Raw genomic sequence first — 19,660 nt, forward strand, 5'->3', positions numbered from 1 at the left:
TGTTGGCTAGAAAATGCGCATGTATACATGAGTGAGTATTATAAATGAAAAATCCAGTGTGATGTGAACAGGAAAAGCTCATTTTTCTGCATGATAAATACAGGAACATGCACAGACTTACTTGTGAACAGACACATGATTTGCAGCTTGGGGGTAAACCGTCAGCAAGTTCTGCACGAAATGTTTGCAGTGCGCTCCCTATTTGGAGCCACGGCCCAAAACGTCACACACAAGCAGGCCTTTAAAGAGCACTTCGCTGAGCTGTCTGGTGTCGGCGCCGACCACATGAAGGGTTGATTTTAGAACACACCAACTTTCTTGACTGCAGCCACAAGGGGAAAGTGCCCCCATCTGCAAGGTGTGAAGGTGGGTGGGAGCAGCCAGAGGAAAGGGGGCAGATCCAGTCACCAATGAGGTCATGGCACATGCATGCAGTTGCCCCGTAGAAAAGGAAGAGCCGGCTGCAAGCCCCTGACTTCAGAAGCAAAGAGGAAGCTCTCTTGGTGTCACCCAGGGGCTGCCTCTAAAGCAGACACCACCTCGACATGCCCTTCACCCCCCTCCTCTGTGTGTTGGCTCTGCTGCCCTTGCAAGGTACGTACCCACAGGGGAGCTAATTTCGTCTATCGGCAAACTTTCTAGCAGATGTTTTAGGTTTACAGAAGATTCTGGGGAAAGGTCAGGGGCAGCCTTCCTTAGCCTTCCTTAGCCTGGTGCCCATCACATGTGTAAGACTCCCACCCAGGTCCCTTTTTACCACGAGTTATCTTTCTGCAACCACCTTGTAGTGACTTTCTCCACAGGATCACCCATAACACTGGGAGCCACTTGAATTCAAGGAGCTGCCTTATGCGAAGTCAGGTCTTTGGTCAATCTAGCCCAATATTGCCTTTTGCGCCCTGGCTGGGAGTTGCTTGCCAAGGTCTCGGACAGAAAGTCTTTCATGTCACCTGCTGCCTGATTCTCTCTCTCTCTCTCTCTCTCTCTAAGTGGAGATGTCAGGGGTTGCAGAGATTGTCTGTATGCAAAGCGTAGGCTCTGACTCAGATCTGCCCTTCAGTTGGGCAAGTTGGTTTCCTGTCCTCCAGTTGCAGGGCTGGATTCTTCCCTACGCTGCTCCTTAGGAGCTGTGTGAAGGACGTCTTCACACTGTGCATAGTTAAACTATGTAATGTGCTACCCCAAGATGTAGTGATGGCTGCCACCTTGGATCGCTTTAAAAGGTACACATTCCTGGAGGAGGAGGAGGCTATCAATGGCTACTAGTCCTGATAGCTAGGTGTTCCCTCCAGTATCAGAAACAGGAAGCCTATGTACACCAGTTTCTGGGGAACATGGGGAGGAGGGTGCTGTTGAACCCATGTCCTGTTTGCGAGTTCCTGATCAACAGCTGGTTGGCCACTGTGTGAACAGAATGCTGGACTAGATAGTCCTTTGGTCTGATCCAGCATAGCTCTTATGTTCATATCGCCGCCACTACCCTCACAATCTCATTGCTCCCTTCTCCAGTAAACTTGGCCAGTAGAAGCCTAGCTCCTCAGGCTGAAGGCCCTAGCAAAGCAATGCTCCTCTCAAGAAATGGGAGATCACAACCATCTCAGACTATGATACAGCAAGAGGGATCAGGACAGGGGCTGGATGAGGCCCAATGCCCAACTGGCTCTCAGTAACTTACAATTCAAAGCTGCTAAATCCTAGTTCAGCCTTCCCCAACCTGGTGCCTTTCTATCACACCCAACTAGCATGGGGATGAACTATAAAATAGGACAATTCACTATAAAACTGAGAGCAGCAGCGCAATTTTGAGACATGGTCCTTGGACCTAAAAGCCCTGGTTTGAAATGTGGAGATGTCAAAGGGACAGATGTAACGGAAGGAGATGAAGGACAGGATAAAACGTCCCCAGAGCCAGCTTGAGTGGCAGAAAGTAGCTTCATCGCCCCATTTCTCAATATTTTCAGGAGCAAAACCAACAGTTGCTACAAACATTGGCACCTTATACTCCCTCTTTACAGCCTCGGGGTTGTTGTTTTTTTGTTGTTGTTTTGTTGTTTTTGCAGGGTGGGGGGATGCAGGTGTTCCTGTGTCAGCAGCAAAGGAATATGGGGGTGGGAGTCCAGAACTACAGAGGAGCCATGTGTGGGATTAAGCCTTAGGTACACACTGATGTTATATTTAGCCCATGACTGATGATGCTGTGTACAAGGCTGAAGACAAACAACCCATCTAGATCAGCCTTCCTCAACCTGGGGCGCTCCAGATGTGTTGGACTACAACTCCCAGAATGCCCCAGCCAGCTCGCTGGGGCATTCTGGGAGATGCAGTCCAACACATCTGGAGCGCCCCAGGTTGAGGAAGGCTGATCTAGAGCGTGGTGAAAGTGGGTTCAGCAGCCATTCACAGGACTCTCTGGAGCCTTTGTTTACAAGGCTGAGAATGAGTGCCTAAACCACGTCCACTGCCTCCGTGTGGATTTTCTATTGCTTCAAACGGAAAGATTTGGCATAAATTATTCTGTGACTGGCGTGTGTTTCCTTTCTACCTCAGTTCAAGGCTTGTGAACTAACACAGCCTCCCACCCACCCCAGCTAATACTAGTAGCAGGAAGCAGCAAGGCTCAATCAAGGCCCATGGAAAACCACAAATGCAGCTCTCCCAGCCACCGACACTGTGAACTTGACGATGTTTCTCTTTTAGAATTCGAACTTCAGAACATGACATCGTGCCCCATATACAAATAGTGAACTCCCACTCCATGAATGTGAGCCCCAAATGTGGCCACATTTGCACTGTCCCTCCCAGGGTGGCCACTTACACATTGGCATAAAAGAGGACACTGATTTGCACAGAACTGGCATGTGTTGGAGTATAATTGAAATTGAAATACAATGCATGTCACTATGGCTGGATGACCTGTGTGCCTGCCCAGAGTGTGTTCCAGGTGCTTTCTGTCAATGGTCAATTTCAGCTGCTCCCCCTCCAGTTTTAAAGATAAAGAATCCTAAGGAGAAGGAGCAGCCGAGCCCTTGAAGTTGACTTGGACAGGGCAGACCTTCAAATAGAGGATGCCTTAAAATAGAAGGATGTCCCCTGTAAAAGAGAGCATATGGCCACCCAAGGAGGAGGGTATCAGTAGGATCAAGGAAACTCCAAGGTTGGCAGAAGTAAAAACAAAAATATAGAAAAGGAAACCCCACCCCAAAACAACCCAATGAAAACTAAACATGCTCAATGGCCTTGGAATTTTGACTTACTATTGGGGACAAAAACAAAAACAAAAAACAGGGATGTAATGGACTATCCTGGAAAGGGGCATGGCATGGCTGGCTGGTTCTGTGAGCAGGTGCATTCCGCTCCAAAATATTTTGTTGCGGGTCCCTCTCATTTCTCCCCATCACATATCGTACTCTTCAATGCAGTCTACATGGGGCCATCGCCTTTTGTCCTCACAACAACCCAATTGCAGTTATCCACTTTGTACCTGGACAAGGGCGTGTGCAGAATAGACGCTACCCAAAAACACTACCAAATATACAACAGATTTTAAAAAAACAACCCCAGATTTAGTAACTGGGACAGTTAAAGGTAAACCTCAGATGCATACAAATCCTAAGGCATGTTCCAATGTAGACTGGATAAGTAAAGCATGACAATTAGCAGTTGACTAACCATAACTGTTTCTGTTGATATTTCATATCTTTATTCTTACAATAATTACAATGGTCATCTAACAAGTAGGATCTGCAACGAACTGTCGCAGTGTATCTTCCCGCCTAAAAGGAGTGCTCCTTTTAAGGGTTGCGGCCAGCCATCTCCCCACCCCCACCCCCGCAAGACATTCCCTTCCTTCCCACCACCAGATTTTTTCCCAGCTGTTATGGAGCATGTTTAGTCCTCATTGTTCCCTTTGGTGGGGTGCAGGGGGGGCTACCCGCTTTTAAAAATTGCACTTCTGCAGGCCTTGGGGTTTCACTGAACATGCTAATACCTCCTCTTTTTCTCAGCACCTCCATTTTGGCTGCAGTCCTGTTGCTACTCACTCCCTGAGACAGTTATTAAGAGGAGCGATCCTATTGCAATTGTATTCCGTGTATCAGTGGAAGCTGGTGGCCCTGATGTCCGTGGGATGGTGAATCCATTCCAGGTTTCAGTTAGAACCAGCCAGAATTCTAAAGGAGCTATTCAAGGAGCGATCCCAACTCAAAGCAGATGCATTGGGCATTGGAGCCACTAGGTTTCACTGGGGTGTGTGCATGGGGGAAACGAATAAACTTTAAAAAGTATCCTTCTACCATGAAGCTGAATTGAAATGTCAACTGTTTAAAGAGCAGGAGGCTGTTCTGTTTCACTCAGAAGGAACCCTGTTGCTGGTCGGCCTGAAGTGATCATTCATAAATTGACTTTCTTTGACAGGAGCTTTTCAAGAGAATCGCATTGAACACATCACCGTAGTGGAGGGACAGAGTTTAGACCTACACTGTGTTGTGGCTGGGGACAGCCAATCTGCGCTTGAATGGAAGAGCCCTTCTGGGTTTCTGATTTTTTTCAACACCTGGCAAGGTAAGTGTGGGAGGAACGCAGTGCTGAAAATGTTTTCCACTGGAACGAGGCGAGCAGTGAGATTTCCTACTGTACTCTTGAGTCATCTACACCGACACAGTTTGGTTCTGGCACAGTCAACCGCTCTCCTCTAGAGCAGCAATGCAAAGGAAGTCCCATCACTGTGGTTAGGCTGTGTGAATACAGAAATTCCTTTCAGTAGGTTTATCACTGCCTCTGCAATTGAACAAGGCACAAAAAGAAATGCCTCCACATTGTCCCAAGGGAACAGAATCATAGAATAGTAGAGTTGGAAGGGGCCTATAATAAGGCCATCGAGTCCAACCCCCTGCTCAGTGCAGGAATCCACCCTAAAGCATCCCTGACAGATGGTTGTCCAGCTGCCTCTTGAATGCCTCTAGTGTGGGAGAGCCCACAACCTCCCTAGGTAACTGGTTCCATTGTCGTACTGCTCTAACAGTCAGGAAGTTTTTCTTGATGTCCAGCTGGAATCTGGCTTCCTTTAACTTGAGCCCGTTATTCCATGTCCTGCACTCTGGGATGAGAATGCTATGTCTGGCCAGGAGGACCACTGGTCTAGGAAAACATGTGTCACAGTAGATGTCTTTAACACACCAAAAGATTTTGTTGTTTCTACCCTAGAACAGAATTTCCCAGACTGTAGATAATTGGAACAGAGGGTCCCATCCCCCCACAGATTAAAATTCCCCATTCTCTTTCTTATGTATGTATTACGTTAAAATATTTATACTCTTCCCACCCTGTCTAAGGGATCTTCAGGGTGGCTACAACTCATAATAGATGCAAATGTTAAAACAAATGAAAAGAGATGAACAGGGCTAAATTTACACTACTGCTTCATAGTGGTACTGAAGTGCATTGATACTGGTCGAGGCACATTATTTCCTGCTTTTTATTCCACATTATCCAAAATACCGCAACAAATGTCGTTGTGCACCCTATGAGGTAGAAATGCACAAGACGGACATAGTGTTGCCATGATGGGATTGTAATACTTTGTCACAAGGTGTAGATTTGGCCCAACAAGCTACACAGTGACAATAGAAGATTGGAGGATTCAAATATCAGAAAAAGTAATTGCAGATTTGCAAATGATTATATGCAAAGGCATGCTGGAAGGCAAGCAGGGAAGAATTCAGTTTCCCACGCGGCAAATTTCACAGTTGGGGTGCCCCCACAATCAAGAAGGCTTTATCTTGCTTCCCCATCCATCACCCTTCTGATGGCAGACGGGCACTGTGCATGATCTTCCCAGATGACCAAAGCATCTGGGAAGGTCTCACACTGCCTTTTCGTTAGTGGGCCCTTTCTGGGTTGGGCTCTTGCAAGCAACCAGCTCTACCAATCTCCAATTTCAATCAAGTCTCCCACAGTTTTTGGGACCCCAGCTTATCAAGTAAGCCATTACCTCCCCATGATCCCCAACTGCCAATTCCTGACAGCTACATCTGTTCACTTATCCCAACAACACAGCCCTTTCCTGGGCTCATCCATGAGAGAGAAGTGCTTTGAAGAACAGTTTCCCCAATCTCTCTTATCCATTTGCTCGTCTTTTTTACAGGTTTAAGAGATCCGAGGTATAAGCTTATTCATTTTTCAGAGGATGGTTTATCTATTCGTCTCACCAACGTAACGAAGCATGACAAAGGACTATACAGTTGTTTCCACTACAGTGAGCCAATCAAAGTAAAGCAGGTGAACGTCACCATCTTAGGTGAGTCCTTCAACACCAGGCTTTCAATCAATGAGAACATGCAGAAAGGGGGAGGCTGATGTCTGAGCTGAACTGGTGGCAGCCATTCAGCAGGAGCCGGGAACAAACCCGGTGAGAACTGGACCAAGCTGGACCTGAACAGGAAGCCTTAATGAATTAATTTCATTCATTAGATTTCTATATCACCCAATAGCCAATGCTGTCTGGGAGTTTGCAACAATGAAAACCATAAAATACAACATAAGATATAAACAGACCCTGGGACTGTTTTTTGGCTCATCATTTTTAAAGTTTTTATACTGGTTTTAAATGTAAGTGTATTTTGCTTGTTTTTGTGGTTTTTTAATCTTTGTACATTGTTTTTAAGTGTTTTTTTATCTTATGTGAACTGCCCAGAGAGCTTTGGCTATGCAAATGTAATTAATCATCATCATCATTTAAAACTACAATATAAAATAGAAGTAAAGAACCAAAGTAAAACCTAGCAGCAATGCAAAGATTTAAAATGCGGTAACAGATTTAAAACAATGGAAAATGAAAGACTAAAATGTCTAAGAAAATAAGGGGGCACCTGGCACCAGCAGCACAATGTAGGCCTTTCTGGGAAGCTCATTCCACAAACGGGGTGCCACAACAGAAAAGGCCTTCTTCTTGGTAGCTGACCCACTACCAAGATGGAGGAGAGACATGACAGCACTCTTCAAATACTTGAAAGGTCGTCACACAGAGGAGGGCCAGGATCTCTTCTTGATCCTCTCAGAGTGCAGGACACGGAATAACGGGCTCAAGTTAAAGGAAGCCAGATTCCGGCTGGACATCAGGAAAAACTTCCTGACTGTTAGAGCAGTATGACAATGGAATCAGTTACCTAAGGAGGTTGTGGGCTCTCCCACACTAGAGGCCTTCAAGAGGCAACTGGACAACCCTCTGTCAGGGATGCTTTAGGGTGGATTCCTGCATTGAGGGAGTGTTGGACTCGATGGCCTTGTAGGCCCCTTCCAACTCTACTATTCTATGATTCTATGATTCACTTCCTTAGGTGAGGGCTCCCCAAGAAGGGCCGCTGATGATGAACTTAGGGTCTGGGCAGATACTGTATATATGGGATAGATAGCTTCCAGTTGAGGACAGCCGGAGACCATCCTGAGTTACTCCCATATGTGAGAACCTCCACTACCCCAGTAGATGCTCCAGCCTGTAGCCCTGGTGGCTCAGCATATGAAGCAGATGTGCACAGAGCTACAGGCTGCCTAGTCTAGACCCAGCAGCTCCTAATAGGTGATAAGCTCCTGTTTTCAGATACTGGTGGTTACCAGTAGGGCTGCGCACGGACCCCCCGAACCGCTTCGTGGCCCGATCTACAACTTTCGGATCGAGCCAATCCACTTCAGGCCAATCCGACCCTCCCCGCTCCGCTCCATGGAGTGAGATCCGGTGGGGCGGTTCAACATTTTGGCCCCCTCTTCCCTACTTACTTGCCTCCGTAGCAGGCAGCGGAGGCAGGTAAGTGGGGAAGGGGGGACAAAATGGGGGCTGAATAAGCCCCCCTGCCCCCTAACCTGGCTCTGTCACTGTTGCCGCACAGACTGTGGTGGTGGAGACAGGTAAGCCCCCTTCCCCCCCACTTACCTGCCTCCATCGCGGTCCAGCGCCAGCTTCAACTGAGCGCCTGGGCTCAAACCGGAAGAGCAGACTGCAGCTGGCTCAAACCGGAAGAGCAGGCTGCAGCTCGCTCTTCCGGCTTGAGGCCTGGCCCTCAGTTGAAGCTGGTGCCAGACTGCAACAGAGGCAGGTAAGCCCCCCTGCCCCCTTACCTGGCTCAGCCGCTGTCACTGCACGGACTGCAGCGGCGGCACAAGGTGAGCCCTCCTCCCCCCCCTTACCTGTGTTTGGAGCTCCAGATGGAGGTGAACCGCTTTGCCTCAATCCTCAGCTCCCCTGACCTGATTCAGTTCTGCCTTTGGCGGAGGCGGATCGGGTCGGTCCACTCCAGATTCGCTATTTGAATCGGACCGGAGCACAGCCCTAGTTACCAGGTGGGAGAAGAAAACAGGCAATGGAGGTTTAAGCAGATAACAAAACAGATGGAATAAAAGCAAGGAGGGATAAGGAGGGAAACAACCCTCCACTGCTTTTTGAACTACCTAGCCTGATGAAGCGTTCTGGAGGACTCAAAAGCTTGCATACTCTTTTGTGCATGAAATAAAGGTATTGCCCAACTGTGGTTTTTGGATACTTTCCCCCTCATGGACCATTTATTTTTCTTTGACATCAGAGCACCAGGCCATAGCTAGACCTAAGGTTTATCCCTGGATCATCCAGGGGTCAAACCTGTTCATCTAGGTGACACACAGGGGATCCAGTTCTCAGGCAGGGGCGAACCCTGGATGATCCCAGGATAAACCTTAGGTCTAGCTGTGGCCCCAGTCTCTAGAACAGTAATAGGAGAGTGGCAGATTGAATTACATTGCAAATCTCCTGCCTGGAGACATTTATACATTGGAAGCTGAGACCTTGCACATTTCACCATGATAAAGTTGCAATGGGAAGATAATAATCTCCAAATTTGATAATGTTCTCCTTATTACAGATGTCCCCTTCAAAACTCTGTTGGAAGTGTCAAGAATTAGAGTTCCCAACAAAGAAGAAAAGGTTATTTTAACATGCTCCACCTGGGGTCACAGGCCCCGTCCTCGGATTACTTGGCTGCTGGACAATGGGGTGGAAGTCTTCGGTATGTCTCAAATAGCTTGTTTCTTAGTACAGTATCCTTTATCTTTTCAATAAACTTTCTTAAATCAGGATCAAGGCAAGAGAAATCCAAAACTATCTGTTTGAAACTCAAGCTGTTTTCTTTTGTCACCAAATACTTTCATCACAGTCAAGGATGTTAGGAATTCCACGGAACATTGTATCACAAAATCAAATTTGCATGCACAGTTCGCAAATATGATTCTATGAGATAACAAATCTACTTTTAACAGCTGCATTCAATGGTACAGATCTATTAATGTGGGTTATCTCCCAAATACGTTTGAAGCAAGTTTTCTCTCCCCGAAGAGTCATAGTTTTATAAGAAGCAAAGATTGGTAGCCAATCAGACTCTGGCAAAGATGGGCATATTTGCTCTGATTCTCTGCAAGGGCAGGGTAGCATAGGAGGAATCAAGGAAGTAGCACCAAGGAAAGAAAGCTTAGCGATGGGAGCACTCAGGTAGAAAGAGGCAAAGAAGAGAAGGCAGCAGGCAGGAGTCTGAGAGCAGAAAGAAAACTAAGAATGGGCAGAGAGCAGGTGAGACTGAACTTCCCATATGCTTTCGAAATAACTAGTCAGGTCTTTGCAGGCCTCTGGGTTGTTAAGCAAAGCTCCAAATTTCTAATGAAATGCATATTTTAAAAAATCACCAGTAGGAATCACTTTCCCTCCTCGTATTCCCAAATGCATTTTAGGTAGCACCAAACACCAGCGGGAGCCAAGAACTGCAATTCGACCAGCGTCCTCACCGTCCAACGATACTCCCCGAATTCTGCCATTTCTTGTGTTATTCGCCACAGAGTTCTTAGAGGAGGAAACGTAACACTGACTTTACACCTCAAGGACATCAGTAAGCGCAACATTTGCATATGCATAATAGGCTCTGTGCAACATTAAATATGGAACAATACTGATTTAATTAGCAGCAGTGGGTCCCTGGTGTAGCAAAGGCAAAGATATAACATATGAACTAGTGCTATGCTGAAAGTTTCTTCCCCATTTTTTCGACCGTTCCCATTCAGTTTGATAGAGAAGAAATTGCTTTTGAAAAGAAATTCAAAGAAGAAGAAGATTTCAGTGAAATTCTCATGGGCTGGCTTCAAGTTTCTTGCGCATACCTTACTTAAGAGGTGGCTGAGAGGTGTTCCAGCCAGTAGCCAGCTAGGTAATTATGGGATAGTAACCCATGCCAAGTTTTTGCCCTGAACATTGGTACACATAGAAAGCTTCTGACCTGGAGGCTATACTTAGCCATCATAAGTAATAGCTAATGATAGATCTATTATCCGTAAACTTATGTATACCTCTTTTAAAGCCATCTAAGCTAGTGTGGGAAAGGGCTTCCTTCCTTCCTTCCTTCCTTTTTTCTATCCTGAGCCTATTGCCACTAAGGCCTTACCTAGACCTAAGGTTTATCCCGGGATTGTCCTGAGGTTGTCCCTGCCTGCTCCTGGGATATCCTGTGTGTCATTTACATGAACAGGGATGACCCCGGGACGATCCCAGGATAAACCTCAGATCTAGCTAAGGCCTTGGTGTCATTAGATGACCCCATGTTCTGTTATTGTGAGATTGGGAGAGATGAGATCTTGTTCTGTGTCTTTTTCTCACTTGAGTAGTGGTTGATGCATGGGATAAATAATGTCTTACATGGATGAAAAAGAAATTCAGAACAAATGTATTTGTTTTCCAGAACTGATTACAGATTTCACTCCAACCACACTTGACTTCAGTACTACAACCTCTGAGAAACCCGGTCATTACACAGGTAAACACCAGCATCAAAGCACCACAACTATTTCTACCAAAAGATATTACCTAATTCTATGTTTATTGACCACTGTTCACGGAAGGTATGCAGTGGGCAACTTCTGGTTTTCCAGATGGTTTTTTGCCCCTACTTAAAGCAAAACCATGTATACACATGTCTAGTTGGTAATGACAGCAACTGAGCTGATTTATAGAATGTATGTGCACAACAATTTGTTCAGTCTCCAGTGTTTCCAGTCCTTTGATTTTTGTAATCTGAAGCTGAATTGAGCTGAAATTGAACAGCCCATTGGTAATATAGGGCTCTTCCTTCATCTCTGTTTTGTCTCAATTGAAGTAACCTGTAGAAAATGAAGACAACTTTCCCTACAAGGAAAGACTAAAGAATCTTTGTGGTGTAGTGGCTAAGGTGTTGGACTGGAAGTTGAGAGATCTGGGTTCTAGTCCCCACTCGGTCATGGAAACCCACAGGTGACTCTGGGCCAGCCACAGACTCTCAATCCAACCTACCTCACAGGGTTGTTGTTGTGAGGATAAAATGGAGAGGAGGAGGATTATGTACGCCGCCTTGGGTTCCTTAGAGGAAAAAAGGCAGGATATAAATGTAATGAATAAATAATAAATAAATATAAAGGGTTTAGGACAGGGACGACAGATGGGAATTCATAAAAGTATGCGTAGTATAGTGGGAAAAGATAGAAAACCTTCCCCTCCCCCACCTCTCTTTCATTGTACTGGAACATGGGTCATCCACTGAAGTGTCTGCTGATAATATGATATAGATATAGGTGTGGGTGTGAGTGTGGGTGGGTGAGTGTGTAACTTGAAGCCATGCACTGTTCTTTCTGCATTGCAATATGTATTCCTGCTGGGACATGAAAGGAATAATCTCTTTATTTCCACAGAATCAGACAGAACATTCAATGTAAAAGAAGGCAAATTATTATTATCATTATCGTATTATTAACATCATTCCCCATCTTCCTAAGACATATATATTACACAAGGCAGTGTACAGTAATTAAAATCACAAACAGTAAAACCAGAAAAACAAAAGCAAGGATAAAAACAAAATAAAGGCATGGCAGATAAAATGGAGTTTGATTTGCCCCCATCCACCTTTGGAATGCACTAAGGCCACAGCTAGACCTAAGGTTTCTCCTGGGATCATCCAGGGTTCGCCCCTGCCTGAGCACTGGATCCCCTGTGTGTCACCTAGATGAACAGGTTTGACCCCTGGACGATCCACGGATAAACCTTAGGTCTAGCTATGGCCTAAGTATCTCCAAAATGGGGTTTGGCCTTCAGGCTGAAGGAAGATATGTAGCCCTGGATGAGATGAACCTTTTCCCTTTTGTGTTTCACAGAATCAGACAAAACATTCCCTGTAACAGAAGGAACCTCTGGTGCACCATTACTAACCCCAAGCAGCAAAACAGCAGCTCTGAATTCCAGTGCCACCAATGGTACGTTAAAGTCATTTAACCATCCTCTTCAAATGGAAAATGAAATTAATTTCTGCTGTTAATCTGGCATACACCACTTATTTCAAACTATTTAGTGCAATATTGATACTGCAACATTTTAGAGACAGGAGAGATCATGGAAAACACTCCTTCATGCAATACCTCCATAAGAGAACAATTCTAAAGTTCACGTGCAAGCATCCGAGGGTCCATAGGCCAGCTCAGGAAACCCCTTCCAAGGTCAAAGACCGCGCTCTGACCACAGAAGGGGGAGTCGGAGTTCCAGCCCCAAACCCTTCGCAGCTGACGTGGAGAGAACTCCACCGGCCGGTTAGAAAATTCACCTCAGAGAAGGGAAAAGGGGGCATTGCAGTGGGCAGGGAGGAGAGGAGGCCTGAGAGGCCAGGATACGATTTATCCCGAGCTTCCTCCAACCAACCTCCCTCCCACTCCAATGCACCCTCACTATGCAGACTCAAAAGCCATCTAGTGAAAAACTCAAAGATCGTAGGACAGGGAGGCCTCAGCTGCCCCTGCCCTGCCGGCTTCAGCCTCACAGGGCATAGGAATCTCAAAAGCCACCAACTTCAGGGGCTTCCTAGCAGCTCAGTCCATAGGACAGCACCCTTAGTTTGTTCATTTAAAAGATTTTTGTACTTCTGCAAACACTGTGGTTCCTCTGAGCATGGCGATACAGTTTTATCTCCAATCCCGTCGATGCTGGCCATTCAACTTTTCTATTGGTGGGAAAGGCTTTAAAGGGGGATTGGACAGGTTTATGAGTCTGTCCGTGGCAATTAGCCATGATGGCTCTATGGGATTTCCATGTTCAGAGCAGGATATGCCACTGAGAAGCAACAGGAAGAGGAGGCTTTTGCTTTCAAGCTCTTCCTGGGATCTTTCTGAGGGGTCTGGTTGGTCACTGTGGGAACGAGGAGGCTGACTTAGGTGGGCCTTTGGACTTGAACTTCTCATATATACCTCCTGGGGCATGAAAGAAACAACCCTTCTCTTTTCTTTCAGCAGAATTAAAACAAATATTAAATGTCACAGAAGGAAGCTTTAGTTCACAAACACCGTCCCCCAGTACTGGGACAGCAACTCTGGATTCTGATGACCCCAAAGGTATGTTGAAGTCATTTCCAAACAGTACTTTCCAAATGGAGAAGTATAATTCATTTCTGCTGACCATCTTGTCCATACATCTTTCCATCAAGCTATTCATTGTAATATCAATATTATAACATTTTAGATTCAGGCCAACAACAACAGAATGCAAAAGACGAAGGGAAGGGCTCCTTCACATATTGCATCATTCATTTACAATGTTTTGTTGTTGCAAGATGTGATGGCTACCAGTTTAGATGGCTTTAAAGTGGGACAAACTGATGGGGGGGACTGTTACGTTGCCACGTTCATACGTTTATGCTTGGGCATTAAAGCAATAAAACTTCTCTTTTTCATCTCCATAGATTCAGCTGGAAAATTAAATAGAACAGAAGCAAACCCCAGCATACAAACACCATTTCCAAACACTGGCTCAGCAACTCTGAATTCTAATGCCTCCAGCGGTATGTTGAAATGATTTCCAAACAATAATTTTGAAATGGAAAAATGAAATTAATTTCTGCTTATTAATCCCACGTATACCACTTCCTTGAGGCTGTTCACTAGATTATCAATATTGCAATACACATTCGTACTGGGATTTGAAAGGTGTAACTTTTCTTGCTTTCAACAGGACCTGGCAAAACATTAAATGTAACAGAAGGGAACTCAGCTGCACAAACACAGTCCCCAAGTACTGACATAACAACTCTGAATTCTCAGACAACGCATGGTAAGTTAGTGCAACTGAACATCCATTTTCTAACGTAAAATGAGTATTCTTCCAACACGTATTGGCTGTGGTTCCTTATGGTATAGGCCATCCTCTCCTAACCCAGAGTGCCCCAGATGTGTCGGATCACAAGTCCTCTCCTACTCAGGCTTCTCTGCGTCCAGCCTCCCCTGAAATCCCTCACAGCTCAGAGCATGGTGGTGGATGACCATAGTGGGAACTATATCTCTCTGAAGCCCATTTTAAAAATAAAGCCAACAGTACCGTTAGACTGAAGTACAAGCTGTAATTTAGGCTCCAAAATATTGTGTATTTCCCCCCCCCCAAAAAAAAGATGCATACTGAATCCAAAATTATAGCGAAGCAGCCCATCCAGCGTGTGGGTATGTGCACACATATGCACATACTGCAATGCCCAGGCTCCCCAGCTGACAACAGATGTGGCTCTCAGGGCTGATATGTTTGTGCATCCCTGCTATACACACTTAATTGGGAGTAATTCCCATTGAAAATAGTTTCTTTCTACACTACGCTTTTATTGTGCACTTCTATCAGCATCTTCCATGGCTTCTCCCAAGCTTTGCAACCATTATCACGGTTTTTTCGTCTAACAAGGAAAGCCTGGTATTGTTTAGAAATGGTGGAAGGAGAGTCTCATGTAATTGCATGACGCTATGCCACAACACCATCTAGTGGTTGTACAGTGAAACACATAGGAAGTCAGATCTTAGTCCTACAAAGAATCCAAAAGCAAAAGCCTCAGTAACGGTACAGGATAAAAGCCTCATGTAGAAAAAGTGGGCTCATCTACATCAAGCAGGATATTCTACTATGAAAGTGGTATATAAAAAGCAGGAGCCATACTACTGCTTTATAGTGATATTGAAGTACACTGCAGGATCTGCACTACTGCTTTATAGTGGTAATGAAGTGTATTGACAACTGTTGGGGCCCAGGACACATCTACACCAAGCAGGATATAACAATATGAAAGTGGTATGAAAGCGGTATATGGTATGTGTCATGGGTTCCAACGGTCATCAGTGCACTTCAGTACCACTATAAAGCAGTAGTGTGGCTCCTGCCTTTTATATACTGCTTTCATACCACTTTCATAGTGGAATATCTGATTGGTGTAGATGAGCCCAGTATTATATAGAATTGTGCTGTTGGTATGTTTCCAGGCAATCCAATAAATGGGTTCAATCCAAAGGTCCGATTCCCCCAACGAAAGGAGTCCTTCTATTGGAGGAAGATTCCTTCCTTTCGATCTATCCCCCAATGTCCAGTTGTCAAGTCATTTGCTGTGGGGAAAACCAGACATCTTCCCCTCAAAAAGCATGACTGTTGCAGGAATATCATGGTTCCCCAGCACTCAAATCACAAAATTTTGTTGCTAGGAAGTAATTATATGGATTCTTTTTAAAAAACAAACACAGGAATAAACCTGACCTACGAAGGAACCGTCATGAAGAAACCAAACATTTTGTTACCAGTCCTTGTGACAGCGTTGCTGTTTGCACTGCTCATCATTGTCCTTCTCTTCATGGTGAAACTGTGGAAGGCACACAGAGACTGGAGGAAAGGTAAGGGGGAGGGATGAGCCAACTAAATAACAAACAAGTATTGATTTTGGATGATTTGACCAAAAACAACGCCCACCACCCAGTACGTCACCCAACCCAAGTGCAGTGTGGTGTAGTGGTTAGTATTTTGGGCTGGGAGTCAGGAGATCCAAGTTCTTGGCCCTACTTGGCACTGAAGTTCACTGGAAGACTTTGGACCAATCACTGCCTCTCAGCCTAACCTATCTCACAGGGTTGTTGTGAGGATAAAATGAAGAGGAAGAGGATTATGTACTCCGTGTTGGGCTCCTTGGAGGAAAGGCAGTATATAAATGTAACAAATAAATACTGCTAGGTAGGTCAATACCAATTTTCACATTACATTTTGGTAACATGGCAGTCACTATAAAGTTGTTTTACTACCTCAGTTTTATCTGAATGGAAGACCCTTGACATAGGAGGAGAGGACTGCCTATGTGTTTCTGGGCCCAATTTAAGGTGCTGGTACTGACATTTAAAGACCTAAATGGTTTGACACCAGGCAATCTGAATGACTGTCTGTACCCATATGAACCTCAGCATCTGAGGCCCTACACTGTGTTCCACTTGTGAGAGTGGTCATGTGAGTATTAGGACCGGAGTCTTTTCTGTGGTGGCCCTCTGTTGCTGGAATATCCTCCCTAGGGACCTTACATTTTTACATCACATTTGAATACTTTAATGGAACTGTTTTTAACAAATATTTATCAGCTCCTGTTATTTATTTATTTTAAAATAGTGTGATGTTTTGTACTACATTGTTTTTTTAATGATTTGGAACATTTGTCATTGTATGTTATTAGTTTTGTTATAGCATTTCGCTATTGTATATGAAAGCCACGTTTTGAGAGTGGAAACCTTGAAAGGCTGGACAGAAAGGTGTTAATGATGGTGGAGGATGATGGAAATAGTAGTAACTGAGGCATCAGGGTAGATCCTTGGAAAACTAGGGCTCACCCTTAAATAGTGTAAAATAACAATGTTTACCATCATCAAATAATATATTCACCACATAGAATTGACAGGACTACTACTAGACACACACACACTTGCTTGGGACGAAGTCCCACTGAACTTAATGGGGCTTATTTTGTACCTAAGTCTGCCTGTTCATGAAGCAACGTGGGGTAATTCAGTGCAGCTCATCGTTTTCCCTTTTGGCTATCATCTCTTTAGAAAACGATGTTTCAGAACAGACCCTGGAGAGTAACAGATCCAGGCCAAACGAAGACCAGCATGGACAGGAGAAGAATGGGCACGGTAAGACTACGGGGCTGCAATGTGTTTGCAGGTGCTGGGGTAGGCATTTGAATTTAGAAGTGCAAATGTGCTTGTGTTAAATTACATTGCTATTTTACCACCTGGCATCCCATTGGGCCAAAGTTGGCCCCGTTGGCATTTTGTCTGGCCTTCAAGTTGACAAAATGTGAGATTTAGGATTTGTGTCAAAGCCTCAAGAGTGAGGACCAAAGCCTCAAGAGTGGGGCTACCACTGATAAGACCTAGCCATAGTACCTGCCAACATGGTATCTCTTAATGGTGGGCCAGGCACCAAGGCCATTTGCTATTTACTGTGTATAATCTGTACAGCACCATGTACATTGATGGTGCTATATAAATTAATAATAATAATAATGCCAATCTTATGGTCCAGGTAGGTTAAAATATTGTCTGAATGAGCTCTTATTCAGGATATGGGTAGCAGAGGTCAGTTCATGTAGGTAATATATGGCCAGAATCAGCACCTCTATTTATTTCAGAGAAGAAAATATCAATACATAATATTTGTTTATTTTATCCAGTAGTCACTTGGAAGACCAGCAAAAAGTATGTAATTCAAAGATCATGTATGAGGACATCGAAGGATTCAGAAGAGAGTCAAGATTCATCTGTCTTCGAGAAACAACTGCCCTATGTTAAAGAAACTGATCTGTAACTGACAATATTGCACTATATACAATGTCGCTGGGCGGCATCCTCTATATTTATCCTGCGCTGCCTCATTCTGCAAAAATCTCTTCGTGAACCAATATTTTCAAATGGATTGCAGACCAGCAGAGCACACTCAGAATTGTGGAATTCTACTTCAAATATTCATATTGCAAATAAAAAGATAACTGTACATACTACAAACGCTCATTAAAATCTGTAATTTGCATAAGTTGTTACGTATTCAGGCCTCAAATTCAGTAAAATACTTAGCACTGATTTAATACTCCAGAATATACAAAGCACTTCACGTACATTATCTCAGTAAATCAATCTGATTGCTGCATTTTGCACAAGGTGCAGCTTCCAAACCATCTTCAAAGGCAGCCCCTCATAGAGTGCATTGCAGTAATCTATCTTGGAGGTTACCAGAGCATAAACAACTGAAGCCAAGTTATCCCTGTTCAAATACTGCGCCAGCTGCACCTGTTACCGGTGTGTTTCTGAGCCCAATTCAAAGTGCAGTCTTTGACTTTTAAAAGCCTTAAAGAGTTTGGAACCAAGTTATTTGAAAGACCTCCTTCTTCACCCATATCAGCCTGCCCGCACTTTAAGATCAGAAACTCCCAGAGCTGTAGGACTTCTTTTCTGTCTAAACATGCAAAGCGTTGCACCTGTAAAATAGCTTCTCCAATCTTGCTCTAACCGCTACACCACACTGACTTTAGAAGAGGCATGACCTCTTGTGGGAGAACTTCTATATTGATTTTTTTTAAAAAAAACTAAAAGTATTGTCTAATTTGGGATGCCTTTTTAGTTGACTAATAAAGTTTTCAATCGACTAACCTAATCAATTAACAAGGCAATCCCATACCTGTCTTCTTGGAAGTAAGTCCAATGGGGCTTACTCCCAAATAAATTGGAAGAAGGTTGCAGCTTGAAGGATGCAACTTAGTTTAACGTGACCATATGAAGAAGAGGACAGCGCTCCTGTATCTTTAACAGTTGTATAGAGGAGGGAATTTCAGCAGGTAACATTTGTATATATGGAGAACTTGGTGAAATTCCCTCTTATTATTATTATTATTATTATTATTATTATTTATTTATATAGCACCATCAATGTACATGGTACATGGTGCTGTACAGATTGCACAGTAAATAGCAAGACCCTGCAGCATAGGCTTACAATCTCTTCATCACAGCAGTTAAAAGTGTAGGAGCCCTGCCCTCTTAGAATCATAGAATAGTAGAGTTGGAAGGGGCCTATAAGGACATCGAATCCAACCCCCTGCTCAATGCAGGAATCCACCCTAAAGCATGGGGAAATGTGGTGGGACCTTTATCTTCTGCTGCCTTCAGCTTACACTCCCTGGTCCAACTGGTCACTCCCTCCATAGTTATTCATAGAACCATAGAATAGCAGAGTTGGAAGGGGCCTACAAGACCATCAAGTCCAACCCCCTGCTCAATGCAGGAATCCACCCTAAAGCATCCCTGACAGATGGTTGTCCAGCTGCCTCTTGAAGGCCTCTAGTATGGGAGAGACCACAGCCTCCCTAGGTAACTGATTCCATTGTCGTACTGCTCTAACAGTCAGGAAGTTTTTCCTGATGTCCAGCCGGAATCTGGCTTCCTGTAACTTGAGCCCATTATCCTGCACTCTGGGAGGATCGGCCCTCCTCTGTGTGATAACCTTTCAAGTATTCGAAGAGTGCTATCCTGTCTCCCTTCAATCTTCTCTTCTCCAGGCTAAACATGCCCAGTTCTTTCAGTCTCTCCTCATAGGGCTTTGCTTCCAGACCCCTGATCATCCTGGTTGCCTTCCTCTGAACACACTCCAGCTGGACCAGATATAAAAGAAGGCAGGGCTCCTGCAGCTTTAACTGTTGTGATGAAGAGGGACTTTCACTAGGTGCTACATGCATACAAATACCACTTGCTGAAATACCCTTCTCTGTGCAACTGTTAAAGATACAGGAGCCCTGCCCTCCTTTCTATA

The 19,660-nt window shown here is 44.6% G+C and overlaps 2 protein-coding genes across 2 annotated transcripts in view; both read left to right on the top strand.

Moving 5' to 3' along the window:
* The window catches only part of REXO2 (RNA exonuclease 2), a 261,646-nt gene that overhangs the window by 30,052 nt on the left and 211,934 nt on the right, over positions 1 to 19,660 (top strand). The gene's annotated exons all lie outside the window — the stretch shown is intronic.
* CRTAM (cytotoxic and regulatory T cell molecule) lies at positions 546 to 17,665 on the top strand. Its single transcript, XM_063139434.1, has 9 exons — positions 546 to 594; positions 1,391 to 1,393; positions 4,414 to 4,560; positions 6,143 to 6,295; positions 8,886 to 9,047; positions 9,768 to 9,899; positions 15,565 to 15,711; positions 16,906 to 16,989; positions 17,490 to 17,665. The coding sequence occupies exons 1-9, from the start codon at positions 546 to 548 to the stop codon at positions 17,663 to 17,665; spliced, it is 1,053 nt and encodes a 350-aa protein (XP_062995504.1).

The sequence above is a fragment of the Elgaria multicarinata genome, chromosome 12 (genome assembly GCF_023053635.1).
Source record: "Elgaria multicarinata webbii isolate HBS135686 ecotype San Diego chromosome 12, rElgMul1.1.pri, whole genome shotgun sequence".
In the NCBI taxonomy this organism is placed as follows: domain Eukaryota; kingdom Metazoa; phylum Chordata; class Lepidosauria; order Squamata; family Anguidae; genus Elgaria; species Elgaria multicarinata.